The sequence below is a fragment of the Labeo rohita genome, chromosome 1 (genome assembly GCF_022985175.1).
Source record: "Labeo rohita strain BAU-BD-2019 chromosome 1, IGBB_LRoh.1.0, whole genome shotgun sequence".
In the NCBI taxonomy this organism is placed as follows: domain Eukaryota; kingdom Metazoa; phylum Chordata; class Actinopteri; order Cypriniformes; family Cyprinidae; genus Labeo; species Labeo rohita.
Genome location: NC_066869.1, coordinates 192,896 through 213,102, shown reverse-complemented (window position 1 = coordinate 213,102; position 20,207 = coordinate 192,896). Strand labels below are relative to the sequence as shown.

The window sequence follows — 20,207 nt, the reverse complement described above, 5'->3', positions numbered from 1 at the left end:
TATAAGCACTGTACCAGTCTAAAATAATAAACAATAAAATCACGCATAAAATAAAACAACACTTAAGAAAGACTTGAACTCTCTGCGGTGGGAAAATATTTGTTGGGGGGGGGGTGGTTTCCTGTCTGTCTTTCAGGTAGTTTGAGGTCTCGCTCTGACATGTTGAGGCGAATGCGAGCAGCCGCTCTGACTGTCTGTGTGTGTGTGTGTGTGTGTGTGTGGCAGGGACAGAGCTGCATCAATGAAAGTGTGTATGAATGAACTGTGTGTGTGTGTGTTTGTGTGAGAGAGGTGTGGCTCTCACTGTCATAAACTCGTGCTGCTTCCAGAGTGGCGTCACATTCATCAGGAGAAGCTGAGCAGGTAAAACTCTCTCTCATCAGTCATTTCTTTATAATATTGCATGAATGTTGTTATCATTGTGTTTTTCAATTCTTTTTAAAGCTTTTCAATTCAAGACTCATGTCTTTTCTACTTTCTTTTGATGTGATAAGAATTAAACACTAAAAATTTGGATAAAGAGCATTTACAGCTGATGTGTAAGTTCACCGTCATCATGAGCTGATATAACATTAGAGCTGATGACGACAGATACAGGTATTCACATGCTGGACGGTGTGTGTGTGTGTGTGTGTGTGTACTGATGTGGCTACACTTGAGAGGCCAGAAATGTCTCTAGTCAGAAATGTCCTCACAAATGTTAAAAAATGTGTTGTGAAGACATTTAAAGAGCTCTTTACTGTCTGAAAGACTCGGAAACAGACCAAATCAAGTTCTGCTTCAAATCTCCTGTCGTCAGCAGTGTTATACTCAGTATGGTTAGTCAATATTTTCTTAGTATGAAAACCACTGAGTCTGTGAGACGTGTGTGTGTGTGTGTGTGTGTGTGTGTTTGCGTGTGATTGTGGGAGGTTGTGGATTTGCGCCAGACTGCGTGTGTTTGTCTGTTTTCAGAGAAGTTCTGGCAGACAGTTAAACCTGTTTTCATCACAAATCACACACACACACACACACACACACACACACACACACTCCAGCTGTCAACAGATCTTTACAGCTGCAATCCTGAGCCTTCCTGTACATATAAACACACACACACACTGAACACATATCAAAGTCTTCTACTGATTTACTAAAAGTCTATTATAATGACACCAAACTAAACTCTATAAGAAAACTGAAAAATCATACTGAACTTTGAATATTGATATTGAATTGATGGTTTACATCTTTAAAGGAGTGTCAAGTTCAGGTCACACCTGGATACAGTTTTGTCCCAAACACACACACACACACACACACACACACACACTATATACACATACTGTATATATAATATCTGACACATCTCTTTGGAAGTACTTCTGAAATTCGGATGTGTCTGTCAAGTTTGAACATGTTTACTGTGTGTTTATGTGTGTGTGTGTGTGTGTGTGTGTGTCAGGGCTGGTGCGTCCAGGTGTGAGGGAGCGAGAGGCTGTTATCAGCAGGAGTGTGTGTGTGCGTGTGTGTGTGTGTGTAAAATCTGCAAGGTCCGAATGTTTTCCAATGTCCTCACAAATGTGATAAAAACAGAGAAGTGAGCCATGAGGGCATTTGAACAGTGTTTCCAGGCTGATTTGGGCAGGTTTAGTGTGGTAGAGACTGGGATTTATACCACTGCGTCTATGAGATGTGTTCACTAATAAAATGAAACTGTGTGTGTGTGTGTGTGTGGTTAGTGCTGAGGTGTGTGTTTTTTGAGATCACGGATGCATTAAGGTGGCGTCTAACTCGCGACTCAAAACAACTTAATTGTGGTCGGTGAGTCTCACCTGCCGACACTTTTTGCTGAATTCTCGTCGTCTCCAGTCGGAGGTCTGATTCAGAATAGGTATGTTTACATGCACTAATTTTCAAATAAATTCATTATTTTAGTGTAACTGTTAATTTGCCTTATTGACATATCTGAAAGGAAAGCTGACAAATATGTCAGCAGAGTTCGTTTTTTAGTGGATATTTAGGATATTTAGCCTCCACTGACCAGTTCTTAAGATGCAAATAAAGATACACTTTATATCGTATGAATGCGTGTGTGTAAACAGATCTTATTCTAACCGGTTCTGGTAAATATACGCATCACGGCACAAACATGTTTGAGTCCAATTGATTAGAAATTCTATTCTATTCAAGTTTTCACATGTTTTCTACCTACTGATCGGATTATATTTCAGGACTACTTCACACCATCAGTCCAATGGAGATTTCATTCATATTGATCGAGGTGTTTGCATGAAGGTGTTTCAGTCGGATTACGAGCATTATTGGTTGGGTGTAAATGTAGCTCACGTGAGCAGCGCGTGACCGTTAGCTGCCGTAACAGACTCGTTCAGGACCGATTCTCAGAGTGACTTTACACCGTGAAGGTGTGTTTGCTGTAGACGTGACATTCAACAACAGACTGTTCAGTGAGTCAACGATTTAAAACAAACCTCATGCATGACAATCTGAACAGAAAGCTTCAGATCAAGCAGGACAGCGGCTTGTCGGCGGTCACTGGCAAGACTGACAGCAATTATTCATTTTGACACTAGATATTTTTGCTGGGTCATTATCCAACGGCCGCGCCAACTCCCTCCAGTGATGTCAGCGAAGCTCAAATGTGTATTAAGGTTTGTGCGTTAATGCGGCTTTGGAGACGCTGACAGTCAAACCGCAGCTCACTTCATCAGCACAACAGACGCTGCTCTTCCAGTCCGCCATGAAGAGCGCTCCAAACGCTGGACAATGACGCGGCGCCTTTTCTTTTTGTGATCAAAACTTCAGTTGCAAAAATGAAAAAGTGCTTGATAATTAAGTGACTGCATAACAAAAACCCTGAAACTTTCTGAATAGTTTTGTGTTTATGCTTATGATAATAAACTTAAATAATATGACAACAAATATCATAGTCTGCAATATGAAGCAGCATAATGGACTGTTTTTGTTTGACTACAATCACTGGTATCGAATCTTCAAACATTCAAGTAACAAAGTGCCGCAACCACTAATACGTCCAAAAGAATGTAAATTCAGCTGAATTCAGTTATTTGGTGACCTCATGCAATTACACCATGTACAGGTAAATCAATGCACTTGTCATGTAACTAATGACTGAAGAACTGCACGTAAACGGCATCAGAGAAAGCAGGAATCATGTCACGAATCACTCAAACTGATCTGTTTGTGTGTGTGTGGTTATTTGTGTTTTCACAGGTCCAAGCAGTGATTTCAGATTCTCATCCCAGTCATGTGGTGATACAGTCTCTCTCACACCCACACACCCACACAGTCCCTCGCTCGCTCGCACTCATCATGGCCCACCCGTACGACCCCTGGTTGCGCGCGGGACCGCCGCAGGAGGAGGTGAGCGTGTCAGGCTGGTGGGACGTGCACACTGGAGCGGCAGCAGGCTGGATGGACCTGCAGGGGGCGGGGCTGGGGGCGGGGCCAGCGCAGGGCAGCTCAATGAGCTCCTATACGCCCGACCCACAAATGTGTTGCCTGCCGCCCTCCGGGCCCACCCACTCCGGCCTGCACTACCCGCCCGAAGGCTTTAAGATGGAACCGCTGACGCAGGATCTGCTGCCGCTCCCCCAGGCCTCCTCGTCCTACTCCACGGAGGAGCAACAGGACGCCGCGGGCGCTTCCGCTCGCCCGAAATCGCAGCGTCGCGCCGGCAGTCGTGCTCCCGGTCAGGCCTCCTGCCGCTGTCCCAACTGCCTGAGCGCCGAGTCGCTGGGAAGCGCCGGTGACGGTGGCAAACGCAAGCACCTGCACAACTGCCACATCCCCGGCTGCGGGAAAGCGTACGTGAAGACGTCACACCTCAAAGCGCACCTGCGCTGGCACAGCGGCGACCGGCCCTTCGTCTGCAACTGGCTGTTCTGCGGCAAACGCTTCACGCGCTCCGATGAACTGCAGCGCCACCTGCAGACGCACACCGGCGCCAAGCGCTTCGGCTGCAGCTCGTGCCCGCGGGTCTTCCTGCGCGCCGACCACCTGGCCAAACACGTGCGCGTGCACGAGTCGCCGTGCCAACCGGCCGAAGACGCTCTCTCCGCGACGACGGCGCCGCCCGCGGCAGGAAGCGGCTCCGCTGCCACGTCACTGCTCAGAGTGAAGACGGAATCAGAGAACTGCGACGACGACACGACGGTAGCAAACAGTTAATCGCGCCAACGCTCATAAGAGTCACATGACCAATAAATAAGGACTTACGGATGTGCCGTTCTTCATTCTGAAGGCGACTGATATGAAAAGTCACATTTGTAAATGATCTGTAGAAGACGGCATTAGGATTAAATACATAACGCTTTTATATCATCAGTTTTATTTATATTTGTACATTTTATGTTTTATATTCTCTGTTGATTAACTTAAGATGTTGTGTGTTGCCCATGCATTTTCGTAATTGTGATTTTTAGTGAGGATATGTAATTAGTTTGAATAAAGATAAAGCATTTTGGTCTTTTTTATATGTCTTGTGATAGTGCCATAAAACATCAGTCTAAAAATAAACACACTCAGCAATATCTCATTCAATTAAATAATTTATTTATACGATGACTGATTACTCATTTTTTTCTTAATAAATTGACAACCAATATTCAGTATTTTTGAGATTAAATAAAATGACAGATGAAGATTAAAAAGTTAGTAATATTTAAGTTAATAGAATGAATATCATAAAACTGGGTTACTACAGATAAAATACAAATTATGTCACTAGAAACAAGATGTGAACCAGGTACACATGCTGCAAATAATAATATAAACTAAACACATTGAAAACATGCTGAACCTCAAGAAAACATGATCACACAGCTAAGCAGAGTTTCCCATACTTCAGAGAGAGAGAGAAAGAGAGACTTTAAGGTCTCTTTGTTACCAAAACATTCAAATTCTAAATTTCATCACATAACAAGAAAAACGGAGGGGGAAAAAAAAACACAAGATACTATAAATATATAAATACTCACAGAAATAAAATCTTAAAACCACAAACTGCCCATACTCAGACATACATGTTCAAACAATCATGAGTCAACTTCACAAATACACCGATTTACAAATTAAACATCTACAAATTATCCAGAGAGAGAGAGAGAGCGAGAGAGAGCAAAAGCTGATGAAGTAAAAAATCTTAAATCTTAAACTTAGAGAAAACAAGTAAACAGTCATAGTCACAGTAAAGTAACTAATTACAAGCAACAGGGACAAAAATGCAACAGAACAAAGATACAAATGAAATAGAGTGGTTTACAGACAGGTTTATCTGACAGAAAAAAATATTACAGAAAATGAATAGAATGTATGAATGAAATATTTACTGTATGAATTAAATACAGAATCGTTGTTATTAAAGCCACAAAAATGATTCAGTCCATCGGCGAGTGTTTTTCTCTTTACCTTTTATAGTTTTATTAACATTAAGGACACTTTACAGCTCTACAGAGTTTAGCTTCAACCAGCTTCAACTCACACCTGCTTGGAGTTTCTAGTAATCCTGAAGACCTTGATGAGCTGGATCAGGTGTGTTTGATTGGGGTTGGAGTGAAACTGTGCAGAGCTGTGGCCCTTCAGGAATTGAGTTTAGGACCACTGCTTTACGAACTAATGTGCTGAACTCATATATCACTTTAGGTACTTTAGGCATAGCTGAATGTGTTTACGTGCATGTTTGCCGTTATGACATGTTTTGTGTGCATTTAACAGTTTAAGTGCAAATAGCCACAAAAAAGAGCTCATTTCAGTCCTCACACGCTATGAAAGGTGGCTGTACGTGTGCGCACAGAAGAGCGCCTGTCAGAACAGAGCACAAGCACCAAACTGAATTGCTTTCACATTATTTTGTGCTTGAATGGGTTGAAAACGCTTAAACCGGCGAAGCTTAAAAACCCATACAATTGACAAATCTTCATGAGAGCGCAGCAGTGCAATGTCACGTGAGCATAACTGCGATAGAGACGATAATCCTACAATTTCTACCAGTTGACTAATTTTGTGCTTATTGTATGCACTGGTATATCACACACCTCTAACACTATGAAGGTTACTTCTTTGAGATTAAAGAAAAAGAGAGATGAAGATAAGTAATGATTAAGTAACAATTTCACTCCATTTTTACTCCATCTCCGTTCTCTTTCTCTCCACTGACGTTCTCACCAAACTCTCCGTTTTCTTTATCAAGGTCACATTTTCATCCTCTTGGAAAAGATCTTGAGGGCGCATTCGTTTAAAGAACCCAAGCTACACACACATACAGAATGGACTGAGAATTTGAGAGGTGAATGATGACATCAGGTGTGAGGTGACTGCTGATTGGTTCTTACCTTCACTAGCACTACCAATATGATAATGTACATGATGAACCCGCCCCCCACGGAGCTGGCGACGATCAACATCATTTGATTGGGTGGAATAACAAACTTCACGCTCACCTGAGAGAAACGGAAAGAGAAATCATCATCATAATCACTGGCACACTTTGTATTTGATGGTATTTGCTGATTTTAAGAAAACATTTTTACTTGGTTTATAAAAGGTGTCTTTACATTACATTTACATTTTTTGACCAGAATCATTTTTTAAGCAACTGAAAGCTCTGTTTTGCCATGCATATATCTGACAATCTCATAAACTGAGATGTGGAAGCTCAGCTCACCTCGACATACTCCTCCGTTCTGCTGTGAATGTCAAGAACAGCCACAGAGTTTCCAGTCAACATCTCAATTTGTGAGAGATTCATTCGTATCTTCAGAAGTGTCACTGTGTCTGCAACGCAGCCCTGAAAAAACACAACATTCGCCGTCAGACCAAAGCTGCTGTGACTGGCTGAAGCTGTGATAGACGACACGTACCAGCATGAAGATGGAGAAGTTGAAACAGGAAAATCCAGGATCCAGCAGGACGGACTGCTGCAGAGTCCTGGACGACGAATCCTTCTGATCAAAGAATCCTCGACTCATTCCTCGCACCACATCCACATTCAGGTTCAGAGAAACATTCAGCGTCTTCTCCAGAGATCCTGAGAGACATGAGAGAGGTTTGTTCACACCTGAATATAACGATAACTATATTAGCATTCACATCAACAGACAATAACATTCTGTTTACTCTAACGCTGTAGTTTTCATCTGAGCTTTAAATACTTGAACTCGGATGAATTCTGATTGTCAATTAATGTTTTTATCATCTATCAGTTGAACAAAATTGCTCCAAGATGGATTCCAACTATACTGTCCTCTGTGTCGTTATCACTACAGATGTGGTGTTTGATTCCATTATTCTCTCAGAGTCAGAGCAATAATTAAAATCATACATGTATAGTCATTGTCCTTGGAGTGAATGGGCCTTTAAACATGCAGGCAGAGATTTCATTGACGTTACCGGTGCTCCTGTTCTTCTCAGTCACCGTGAAACATGACGTGAGATTAAATGTGTTGAATGTGTTGTGACCCGGACATTCAAAGCAGTTCAAGCTGATTTCCTTTGGACTAAAGCTGAGCTGTGCAGACACAGACATCACAGGCCGAGCCCTGAGAAAAGAGTAAAAACAGCTCATGATAGCAGTCATAATGACTAGGCTGGCAGCTAATAGATTTTGGCCGTTGCATTTATTCTACAAAATAAAGATTCATTTAAAACTGTGTGAAGTTCCCTGCTGCTTCAAATGCTCCACCATCAGTCCAGTCCCCAAAAAAACTAAATAACTGGACCAGCGACTGCACCTCTAAACACCCCTCTTGTCAAGCTCCTAGTGTGCAGATGACACTACCATCATCGGCTTCATCCACAGTGGAGACTAGTCTGCTTATGAAGGCTATATCTTCAATGCCAAGCATTTCTGCAGACTCTGTTGATCTTCTCCTGGAGTCCTTTAACTCAAAAGTTAAGAATGTCATTGATGACATTGCACCAGTGAAAGTCAGTAAGACGACTGGCAGACAAAAATCATGTTGGAGAAAATCAACAGCAGTACAGAGTATGAAAAGACAATGCAGAAAAGCTGAGCGGATGTGGCGGAAGACAAAACTTGAAATTCACTATAGCATCTATAAAGACAGCCTTCATGCTTTCAATGTGGAACTAGACACAGCAAGACAGAAGTTCTTCACAAACCTTATAAACAGCAACCTAAACAACACACGCACTCTTTTTGCTACTGTTGAGAGACTAACAAACCCCCCAAGTCAGATTCCCAGTGAAATGCTCTCTGACAGCAGATACAATGAGTTTGCCTCCTTCTTTTCAGAGAAGATCATTAATATCAGAAAGGTGATTAGCACATCCTCAAGTTATGCAGAGGTTAGACAGATATGACCGCAAGAAAGAAGTCACTATGTCTGTTTTCAAAGAAATTGATAGCAAAACTTTGGAAGAAATAGTACAGCACCTTAAATCCTCAACCTGCAACCTTGACACACTTCCCACATCTTTTTTCAAAAGTGTGTTTAACTGTTTAGAAGCAGATCTCTTAGACGTGGTGAACACCTCACTTCTTTCGGGGACTTTTCCAAACTCCCTGAAAACTGCAGTTGTTAAGCCTTTTCTGAAAAACACCACATTGAGGAACTATAGACAATAATCTTCCTTTTATAGGCAAGATTATTGAAAATGTAGTTTTCAATCAGTTGAACAACTACTTAAACTCAAATGGATACCTGGACAATTTTCAATCTGGCTTCTGAACGCATCACAGCACAGAGACAGCGCTCGTTAAGATAATAAATGATATTCGCTTAAATTCTGATTCTGGCAAAATATCAGTGCTGGTACTACTAGATCTTAGTGCTGCGTTGCCTTGCCTTGCCTTACAGACGAGAGGTTGAGTAGCTGTCTGTGTGGTGCAGTCACAAAACCTGGAGCTGAACATGCTCAAAACTGTGGAGATGATCGTGGACTTCAGTAAAAACCCCCCTGCACTCCCCCCACTCACCATCATGAACAGCACTGTGGCTGCAGTAGAGTATTTCAGATTCTTGTGCAACACCATCTCTCAGGACATAAAGTGGGACAATCACATTGACTCCATTGCAAAAAGGCCCAGTAGAGGCTGTACTCCCTTTGCCAGCTGAGGAAGTTTAACTTGCCACATGAAACAGTTCGACTTGACCATAATTGAGTCTGTCCTTTGTTCATCCATAACTGTCTGGTTTGATTCAGCTACCATATCAGACATCAGGAGACTACAACAGACAGTCAGGGCTGCTGAGAGGATTGGTGCTCCCCTGCCCAACCTCCAAGAACTTTACACCTTGAGTAGAGGTCTTCACATGAATTTGTTGCATGGAACTGACCCGGACCCGTACTTCATTTGAAAGTGGGACCCAAACCCGTGCAGACCCGAGAAATGCCTTAAATTTAATACCCGGACCCGACGCGGACCCGACCGTTATTCGTAAATTGGACCTGAACCCAGCTGGGAAGACTCAGACCCAACTGCACCCGGTCAGTACATATTGCACAGCAAACTGCTATTAACAAGTCAATAAACAAGTTGCGGAAAAAATGTTTTGGCTTACCTACTGTTAGTAGCCCTGACTGCGATCAATCCTCCTTGACACTAACATTTCCATGTTAGGCTGTTCCTCTCTCTTGCCGAGTGAAAGAACCTTCTTAATCTATTCATTATTCCAGCTTGGAGCAATTTTTTTCTAAAAACGCACAGAACAAGAAGTGTGTTACACTTTACTGCGTGCGCAGTGGTGTCTGGAGAAGTGGGTATACTCTAAATTTATTTAAGGAACTGTTTTCGTTATAATGTACTGATTCAAATTAGTAATCAACAATAATTATCATGATACCACTCTGCATGCCTCCCCTCACATGCTCTCGCGCATGCAGGCGGCATTTCTGTCACGAAGCAGGACGAAGCGGGCGCGGGCGCGGGCAAGGGGCGCAATCATATTTCAAAGGAAGCTGGCGCCATGGTCTTGCTTTTATGGAGTATTTGCATTTATTCATGTGCAACTGGATTAGATATCATGTGGTGGACTGTTATGATTTTGGCTAATGTAAGACACTACTGAACAATGTGCATCAGAGTGGATTTAGAAGTGGGTATGCACAAAGCCAACTGAAGTGGGTGCGCCACATACCTGCATATACCCTGCACTGCACCATCATGCTTGTTCAATAGGTGCGTCTCTTCTTCAGTAAAAGAAAACAATACAAAACATATGCTTAAAGCTCCACCTAGTTAATCTTATAAGGTTTAAAGGAGGAATTCAGATGAGACAGCTTGATACCGTCCGCTTGCAGTACTAACATTAACTTTGCGTCACGCATTTTTTTTCCCACCTCATTTCCCGCTCACACTTTTCTCATCCCAATTTTTCAAATTGCAAGTTACAAAACGCACACAAAGTACTGACCGACACTGATCACTGGCGGGTGCGGTGTTCTCCAATTGATTCGGGTATTACACACAAATGTTAAACAGACCCGGGACCCAAGGTAATAGATTGGGACCTGACCCGGACCCAGCTGACCATTTAAAATACAGACCCCAACCCATATGGGTCCTGGGTCCTCGGGTCCTCCGTGAAGACCTCTACTCAAGAGTACAGAAAAGGGCTAAGAAAATCACTTTTTACCCCACACACTGAGCCACCTCTCTCTGAACAAATGGTTGCTTTCTGGTTGGTGCTACAGAGCACCGACCACCAGAACAGCCAGACACAAAAACAGTTTCTTCCTGCAGGCTATATCCAGCCTGAACAATTAAAACAATTAAAACAACTGTCCAACACAACTGACACATTTAAACTATACATAGAATCTGAAAATTGTACATTGTAAATTACGTAAACGGCACACTTGTAAATAACATATCTGTACATTCATTTAAACAATTATATGTTTTATCCTCTATATTTCTACTGTATATAGTCCATTATGTAATCTTCTGTTTTTTTCTCATATTAGTGTTATATTCCATCTTTACTGTGTAAATCTATGCATGTCTGCACTATCATGTCTGTTTGCACTATGTGTGTATTTTCTTCTGCACTGGAAGCTCCTGTCACCAAGTCAGATTTCTTGTGTGTGTAAACATACTTAATAAAGCTCTTTAAGACTTAAAAATTGACTGAGATTGTTAGAAAATATTTACAGTATTTTATAAACCAAACCCTGAGGAAGGATGGCAATAATCAGATAATTTACAATCATATTGCACATTAATGTCTGGGTTATTTAAAAGTTGTTTCTCACGTAAAACTGAAGTTCAGCTTCAGATCGGCCACACAGCTGTTGTTTGAATTACAGTTCCTTTGGAACGGCACCTAGTCACAGAAAAAAGAGAAACTTTTAAAGAGCTTTTGAATGTCACTGAAACTATATACAGTAAAGCTAAAAAATCTTAAATATTTAAGAGTTAACTGACACTGAATATTAAAGTATAATGTGATGTTTGTGGACTCACCTGGACATACTCCTCCGTTCTGCTGTGGATGTCAAGAACAGCCAAAGACTTTCCATAAAACTTCTCAGCTTGTGAGAGATTCATTCGTATCTTCAGAGGAGACACTGTGTCTGCAACACAGCGCTGAAAAACACAACGTTGATCATCAGAACGAAGCTGCTGTGACTGGCTGAAGCTGTGATAGACGACACGTACCAGCATGAAGATGGAGAAGTTGAAACAGGAAAATCCAGGATCCAGCAGGACGGACTGCTGCAGAGTCCTGGACGACGAATCCTTCTGATCAAAGAATCCTCGACTCATTCCTCGCACCACATCCACATTCAGGTTCAGAGAAACATTCAGCTTCTTCTCCAGAGATCCTGAGAGACATGAGAGGGTAAGACACGGAGGCCGTGTTCTTCACGTGACAGAGAGACTCTCTGAAACTCCATTGACGTTACCGGTGCTGCCGGTCCTCTCGGTCACCGTGAAACACGAAGACAGATTAAATGCATTAAATGCGCTGTCACCCGGACATTCAAAGTAGTTCAAGCTGATTTCCTTTGGACTAAAGCTGAGCTGTGCAGACACAGACATCACAGGCCGAGCCCTGAGAAAAGAGTAAACAGCTCATGATAGCAGTCATACTGACTAGGCTGGCAGCTAATAGATTTTGGTCATTGCATTTATTCTACAAATTAAAGATTCATTTAAAAACTGGCCACTAATGTCTAACCCACAGATGACCCTGTGTTGAGATGGCATTTCACCTGCCTGTCTAAAAGGCTGTGCTGACCAACTGGCCTCCATCTTCACACTGATCTTCAACAGAACACTAGAGCTGTGTGAATTTCCCTGCTGCTTCAAATGCTCCACCATCATTCCGGTCCCCAAAAAAACTAAATAACTGGACTTACAACTAGTGTGACGATATGCTCAGTTTTCATATCGTCCTATCGTCAGCCTGTCAGATCATCAATACACGATATTATTGTGCTAATTTATTTAATTATTTACTTAGTTTCATTAACGAAAAGTGAACCAACACCAGCAAAAGGCTAAAAGCAGCCTTTGTTAACATGATAACAACTTAATAGAAACATTGTAAGTTACTAATGCTTATGTTTTCTTAGTTATTCAATAAGCACAAAAAGCGGCTACATAAAATGAGCGAAGAACATTAACATAATGACTAGCCTAGCCTAGCGTGAGTTTACGCACTTTTAAAACACGCCTGGTACCATAGGTGAATACAATAGTTGCATCACTGTATGATGAATAAATCTCTTACCCCTTATTTACACTGCACACGTCTGCACAGGGGGGGCCATTTCCCCCAAAAATCTAGTTACTTTCCCCTCCTTGCTGAACATGATCAATTTCAAAAGTGAAGGTAAAACCAGAAAAAAAAAAACACATAAGAATGCGACTGCACACTTTCGCGAGCATCAGCAACTGCACGCAATCACAGATTGCATGCTTCCCACCCAGAAACACTCCCTCCCGCTCACCGTGATTTGTGCCCCCAGTAGAAATTTAAATTTTCTGAAGCGCCCCAGAGGCTGCTCTCTGCACTGTATAGCTAAAGTTAGGGGCCTAGTCTATTTTTGACAGATAATAATAATAATCGTCTTGCTATCATCAAAGGCATCAACAACAGGCGATATCTCTGACTATCGTCGATACACAATACTATCGTCTGTCGGAACAATCCTATTTTCGATTACAGACTTGCCACTCTCATGTCTGTGATCATGAAGTCATTTGACAGACTGGTCTTGGCCTACCTGAAGGACATCACTGAACCCTACAGTCAGCATGGAACTGCATTATGTTCTGCAACATTTTGATAGACCTGGGAATTACGCAAGGATATTATTTGTGGACTTCAGTTCGGCCTTCAATACCTTCATGCCTGACCTTCTCTCAGACAAACAGACAGAGGATCAACAGCTGCCTGACAGACAGCAGCTAGCGAGGCTGCAGAAACTCACATTACGATCAACTCTCTTACGATCAGCACTGGTGCCCCTCAGGGATGTGTTCTCTTCTCACTGCTCTTCTCCCTCTACACCAGCGACTGCACCTCTAAAGACCCCACTGTCAAGCTCCTAGTGTGCAGATGACACTACCATCATAGGCTTCATCCACAGTGGAGACTAGTCTGCTTACAGACAAGAGGTTGAGTAGCTGTCTGTGTGGTGCAGTCACAAAACCTGGAGCTGAACATGCTCAAAACTGTGGAGATGATCGTGGACTTCAGTAAAAACCCCCCTGCACTCCCCCCACTCACCATCATGAACAGCACTGTGGCTGCAGTAGAGTATTTCAGATTCTTGTGCAACACCATCTCTCAGGACATAAAGTGGGACAATCACATTGACTCCATTGCAAAAAGGCCCAGCAGAGGCTGTACTCCCTTTGCCAGCTGAGGAAGTTTAACTTGCCACATGAAACAGTTCGACTTGACCAGGGGCGGACTGGGACAAAAATTCAGCCCTGGCACTGTAGCCACACCAGCCCACATTACCACACCGACACAGCCCCACCCACGGACACGCACATTCACTACTTATACTGGTGTACAGATGGTGAAATAATATAAGCAGTACCATATGTAATAGATATTTAAACATTTAATGTATGTGACTGGCACAAAAACAATCTGTTTATAACAAATTTATACATACAGTAAAAACTAAAAAAATAATCTGTGAATCTTGTAGAGTCCGTGTGCTGTCTGTTTATGCCGTTTGTCTGCTATTACTTATGATAGGACTAACCTGTGAATGTGTATCACACACACACACACACACACACACACCTTTACACACAAATGGACATGCAGCACTAGCAACACTTCAGCATACTTTTATTCACAAATAACTACATATGTCATTCTCTGCAGTGTTGTTCTTTATTGCCACTGTCTATATGTTGGCTTCTCCTTGTTTCTGTGTTGACATTGTACACACTGTCTGTCTGATTCTACATCTTCTCATCCATTTTAACTCTGTAACTCTGTAATTTTAATATGTTTGTATGGCTGTCTGTGATTATACTTGTTCCTCACTCTTGCCTGACTGTCATTGTGTCCATGCTTCTTGCTGGTCTCTAGCTATAGGTTCTTTTGCAGGTTAGACTATATTGCTAGTAGCATACAGCAGTCTGTATACCCTAAATCCCACGTTATCTGCTGATAATGACATTTTAAAATGTACGGGAGTTCTGTGCTAAGCTTACAACTGTTAAACACAGTGTAGGTTACTGTCAAAAACTGTCAGAAGTAGCGTGAATGGCGTGAAAATTACTTAGTATATTTTAGTATAATGACTTAGAAGTATATTTTCTGTTTTCTTCTTACCTCCTCTACCGCGCTACTGTCCTCCGATGCAGCAGCCGAATTTAAACCTTTCGAGAATATTTCAGTTAATTTTATGCATTTGGCAGCGTCTGATTTTAGAGCCCTTTTTTTTGCTTTCTTTGAGCTTTTCGGCACCGCCTTTTCTTTTTTTTACGGTCCATCTCTGACAATTAACTTGTGTTGCACTTACTGTTTGACATTCTTGCCAGATTTTGATTACGTCCGCGTAACCTCTGATTGGGTCGGGTTGGGTCGGCCCATCTCGAAACCAGCCGGCCGTCGCCGATTGGGCCAAACGCTTAACATTTATTATTATTACTATTATTATCATCATCATCATCATCATATTCACATCTTGCAAGACATAAAAGCTGCCTGCGTGTAAAAACAATACATATTAAAAAAAAAAAAAAAACTGACCGGCCCACATTTAAAAAATGGTCCGGCCCTTCTGGCATTTGCCAGAATTGCCAGATGGCCAATCCGCCCCTGGACTTGACCATAATTGAGTCTGTCCTTTGTTCATCCATAACTGTCTGGTTTGATTCAGCTACCATATCAGACATCAGGAGACTACAACAGACAGTCAGGGCTGCTGAGAGGATTGGTGCTCCCCTGCCCAACCTCCAAGAACTTTACACCTTGAGTAGAGGTCTTCACATGAATTTGTTGCATGGAACCGACCCGGACCCGTACTTCATTTGAAAGTGGGACCCAAACCCGTGCAGACCCGAGAAATGCCTTAAATTTAATACCCGGACCCGACGCGGACCCGACCGTTATTCGTAAATTGGACCTGAACCCAGCTGGGAAGACTCAGACCCAACTGCACCCGGTCAGTACATATTGCACAGCAAACTGCTATTAACAAGTCAATAAACAAGTTGCGGAAAAAATGTTTTGGCTTACCTACTGTTAGTAGCCCTGACTGCGATCAATCCTCCTTGACACTAACATTTCCATGTTAGGCTGTTCCTCTCTCTTGCTGAGTGAAAGAACCTTCTTAATCTATTCATTATTCCTTGGAGCAATTTTTTTCTAAAAACGCACAGAACAAGAAGTGTGTTACACTTTACTGCGTGCGCAGTGGTGTCTGGAGAAGTGGGTATACTCTAAATTTATTTAAGGAACTGTTTTCGTTATAATGTACTGATTCAAATTAGTAATCAACAATAATTATCATGATACCACTCTGCATGCCTCCCCTCACATGCTCTCGCGCATGCAGGCGGCATTTCTGTCACGAAGCAGGACGAAGCGGGCGCGGGCAAGGGGCGCAATCATATTTCAAAGGAAGCTGGCGCCATGGTCTTGCTTTTATGGAGTATTTGCATTTATTCATGTGCAACTGGATTAGATATCATGTGGTGGACTGTCATGATTTTGGCTAATGTAAGACACTACTGAACAATGTGCATCAGAGTATTAGAAGTGGGTATGCACAAAGCCAACTGAAGTGGGTGCGCCACATACCTGCATATACCCTGCACTGCACCATCATGCTTGTTCAATAGGTGCGTCTCTTCTTCAGTAAAAGAAAACAATACAAAACATATGCTTAAAGCTCCACCTAGTTAATCTTATAAGGTTTAAAGGAGGAATTCAGATGAGACAGCTTGATACCGTCCGCTTGCAGTACTAACATTAACTTTGCGTCACGCATTTTTTTTCCCACCTCATTTCCCGCTCACACTTTTCTCATCCCAATTTTTCAAATTGCAAGTTACAAAACGCACACAAAGTACTGACCGACACTGATCACTGGCGGGTGCGGTGTTCTCCAATTGATTCGGGTATTACACACAAATGTTAAACAGACCCGGGACCCAAGGTAATAGATTGGGACCTGACCCGGACCCAGCTGACCATTTAAAATACAGACCCCAACCCATATGGGTCCTGGGTCCTCGGGTCCTCCGTGAAGACCTCTACTCAAGAGTACAGAAAAGGGCTAAGAAAATCACTTTTTACCCCACACACTGAGCCACCTCTCTCTGAACAAATGGTTGCTTTCTGGTTGGTGCTACAGAGCACCGACCACCAGAACAGCCAGACACAAAAACAGTTTCTTCCTGCAGGCTATATCCAGCCTGAACAATTAAAACAATTAAAACAACTGTCCAACACAACTGACACATTTAAACTATACATAGAATCTGAAAATTGTACATTGTAAATTACGTAAACGGCACACTTGTAAATAACATATCTGTACATTCATTTAAACAATTATATGTTTTATCCTCTATATTTCTACTGTATATAGTCCATTATGTAATCTTCTGTTTTTCTCATATTAGTGTTATATTCCATCTTTACTGTGTAAATCTATGCATGTCTGCACTATCATGTCTGTTTGCACTATGTGTGTATTTTCTTCTGCACTGGAAGCTCCTGTCACCAAGTCAGATTTCTTGTGTGTGTAAACATACTTAATAAAGCTCTTTAAGACTTAAAAATTGACTGAGATTGTTAGAAAATATTTACAGTATTTTATAAACCAAACCCTGAGGAAGGATGGCAATAATCAGATAATTTACAATCATATTGCACATTAATGTCTGGGTTATTTAAAAGTTGTTTCTCACGTAAAACTGAAGTTCAGCTTCAGATCGGCCACACAGCTGTTGTTTGAATTACAGTTCCTTTGGAACGGCACCTAGTCACAGAAAAAAGAGAAACTTTTAAAGAGCTTTTGAATGTCACTGAAACTATATACAGTAAAGCTAAAAAATCTTAAATATTTAAGAGTTAACTGACACTGAATATTAAAGTATAATGTGATGTTTGTGGACTCACCTGGACATACTCCTCCGTTCTGCTGTGGATGTCAAGAACAGCCAAAGACTTTCCATAAAACTTCTCAGCTTGTGAGAGATTCATTCGTATCTTCAGAGGAGACACTGTGTCTTTAACACAGCGCTGAAAAAACAAGGTTCACCGTCAGAACGAAGCTGCTGTGACTGGCTGAAGCTGTGATAGACTACACATACCAGCATGAAGATGGAGAAGTTGAAACAGGAAAATCCAGGATCCAGCAGGACGGACTGCTGCAGAGTCCTGGACGACGAATCCTTCTGATCAAAGAATCCTCGACTCATTCCTCGCACCACATCCACATTCAGGTTCAGAGAAACATTCAGCTTCTTCTCCAGAGATCCTGAGAGACATGAGAGGGTAAGACACGGAGGCCGTGTTCTTCACGTGACAGAGAGACTCTCTGAAACTCCATTGACGTTACCGGTGCTGCCAGTCCTCTCGGTCACCGTGAAACACGAAGACAGATTAAATGCATTAAATGCGCTGTCACCCGGACATTCAAAGTAGTTCAAGCTGATTTCCTTTGGACTAAAGCTGAGCTGTGCAGACACAGACATCACAGGCCGAGCCCTGAGAAAAGAGTTAACAGCTGATGATAGCAACTCAATTAGTTATTGTGTGTAATTTGGGCTTTAACTAATGCTCAAGTAGTTACTTTGCATAAGTTGGGCTAATTGTTTGCTCGAAAAAGCCATTGGGGGTTTCTTATTTGAAATCATGGATAAACAACAATGAACAAAGGTAATCAAAGGCCTGCCTGATCAACACTAGGAATGTATGATCAAACTGTTAATTGTCTAGTATGCCAATCACTAGAGGTCGACCGATTGGATTTTACCGATACCGATAACTAGGTTGGACCACACTGGCCGATACCGATTAATTGACCGATAGTTTATAAAATGGATACTGAAAGGAAAATAAATAGTGCTCTACAATTAAAAAAAAAAGTAGCCTACTGAACCATACTTTGTAAATTAATAAAAAATATTATGATTAATTATATATTGATCATTATCGTTAGTTAATTGTTCATTAATATTAACAAAAACAACTAACATTTTTTTAATATATCAGTAAATGTTGAAATTAACACACTTAAGGAAAAATACTTCTATTCTACAGTTTTTATCAATCTTAATGTTACAAATGGACTCATAATGTAAAATGTTACCATTAAATCAACAATCAAGCTAAAGATGTTCATCTTTAAATATCTATACAAGGTACACAATATTGAAACTGCATACATATGGATATTGTGTACTTTCACAATTTAACTGCTTCTATTCTAGAACATTTGTGGTTATTTAATTTAAATATTAAAATAATTAGTCACACAATGGGTAAAAGTGCAGTGCAGCGTCTCGCAGCTGTCCGGTAGCACACACACCGGGCGCGTCGTTTGATTCAAGCGGCGTCTACGAGACTTTATTTGATCACCAAACGGCAAAAGTATACTGCTGTCCTTTCTCCACTAATGCAGCATCTAGTCAACAAATTCATGCTTAGTAATGACATGAAAACATGCACTACAGTATACTGCACACACCGCTTCGTTGTCAACGTTTTAATTCCGTCTTTGAAGTGTCCCGCTCTGTGCAGCGCAGTGTCACGTGTCTAAACAAACGGCACGTGCTGTCAGTGATTTCCGCCACTAGAGGCTGCTCTCGTGCTGTATAACAAAGACTATAGGGACTTTGTTGTATAATGAGGAATTTCTGAGCCGCTCCAGCAACGGACCCGACCCGGAAAAACTATCGGCATGGATTTTTGCCGATAACCGATAGCTCCGCCAATCAACTATCGGTGCCGATTAATCGGCAAAACCGATACATCGGTTGACCTCTACCAGTCACCCACCAAAACTTCATGCCTTCTACAAAATATGTTTTATTTAGCTAAAATGTAACGTGGTCGCATTTGTGCGAGTGCATGGTCTGCACTGCTCCAAAGCTTCTGCTCTATAAAGCGTGCGGTGCAGCAGGAGTCAGAATTCACTGGAATTCACTGGTCACAGTACGATCGCTTCAGATGTACAGCCTGCTTTATACCACTAGCCACGCCAGCATGACCATGAAGGTGCACGCAGTGAATGACTCGAATATTGAGGAAATGATGGCGGAGGAATTTGGTTTTCAAACTAAAGTAAAAAAAAAAAAAAACACTTCTTAAACAGAGAAGGTGAACGTGTTGTTATTCTTGTGAAAAAATAAACATGCGAGCACTGTCACCGACAGAGTTTCACTTTTCTTTTTGTTTTCATTTTGAAAAGCTGTCATTTACCTCACGTTACGTTATGGAGACGTTTATTTGATTCTTCAGTGTTTGTTAAACGTTCTGTAATTTATTAGTCTGTATAGGCCAATACAGCATGTGGTGTATGCCATGCTTCATCTTATTCGTTTTGAAGCCTGTTTTATTGTTGTTATGCTTTTAATAATAAATAGGCTACCAATGAATCCATCTTTTGTTTTAGTCTTAAAAAGTGAAAAGTGTATAAATGTAAGCTAAACAGACAATAATCTTTTCTTGTAAAATGTGACAAGATCGCAAATTCGAAAAGGAAAGCCCGACTTATAGCAAAAGAGG

At 41.7% G+C, this 20,207-nt stretch overlaps 2 protein-coding genes across 4 annotated transcripts in view; one reads left to right on the top strand and one right to left on the bottom strand.

Annotated features, from left to right (window-relative positions):
- The first annotated feature begins 322 nt into the window (after positions 1-322).
- sp6 (Sp6 transcription factor) lies at positions 323-4,518 on the top strand. 2 transcript variants are annotated; one of them, XM_051118996.1, is made up of 2 exons: positions 323-363; positions 3,235-4,518. In XM_051118996.1, exon 2 carries the CDS (start codon positions 3,334-3,336, stop codon positions 4,189-4,191), a length of 858 nt encoding a protein of 285 aa, XP_050974953.1. In that variant the 5' UTR covers positions 323-363; positions 3,235-3,333; the 3' UTR covers positions 4,192-4,518. The 2 variants fall into 2 exon arrangements, with proteins under 2 accessions (XP_050974953.1, XP_050974944.1); XM_051118987.1 differs by lacking the exon at positions 323-363 and adding an exon at positions 1,557-1,873.
- Positions 4,519-4,779: 261 nt separating this feature from the next.
- LOC127170715 (integrin alpha-L-like) overlaps positions 4,780-20,207 on the bottom strand; it is a 36,313-nt gene continuing 20,885 nt past the window's right edge. The window contains exons 16-28 of one of the 2 annotated variants that reach the window (XM_051118912.1): positions 18,037-18,185; positions 17,789-17,955; positions 17,595-17,717; positions 17,384-17,454; positions 11,893-12,041; positions 11,645-11,811; positions 11,450-11,572; positions 11,239-11,309; positions 7,411-7,559; positions 6,882-7,078; positions 6,686-6,808; positions 6,354-6,461; positions 4,780-6,270 (exon numbers count right to left, since the gene is read on the bottom strand). In XM_051118912.1, the coding sequence (XP_050974869.1) occupies positions 6,145-6,270; positions 6,354-6,461; positions 6,686-6,808; positions 6,882-7,078; positions 7,411-7,559; positions 11,239-11,309; positions 11,450-11,572; positions 11,645-11,811; positions 11,893-12,041; positions 17,384-17,454; positions 17,595-17,717; positions 17,789-17,955; positions 18,037-18,185 (1,723 nt within the window). In that variant the 3' untranslated portion in view covers positions 4,780-6,144. Of the gene's footprint in view, positions 6,271-6,353; positions 6,462-6,685; positions 6,809-6,881; positions 7,079-7,410; positions 7,560-11,238; positions 11,310-11,449; positions 11,812-11,892; positions 12,042-17,383; positions 17,455-17,594; positions 17,718-17,788; positions 17,956-18,036; positions 18,186-20,207 lie in introns of both variants that reach the window. The other variant, XM_051118920.1, reaches the window with a different exon arrangement.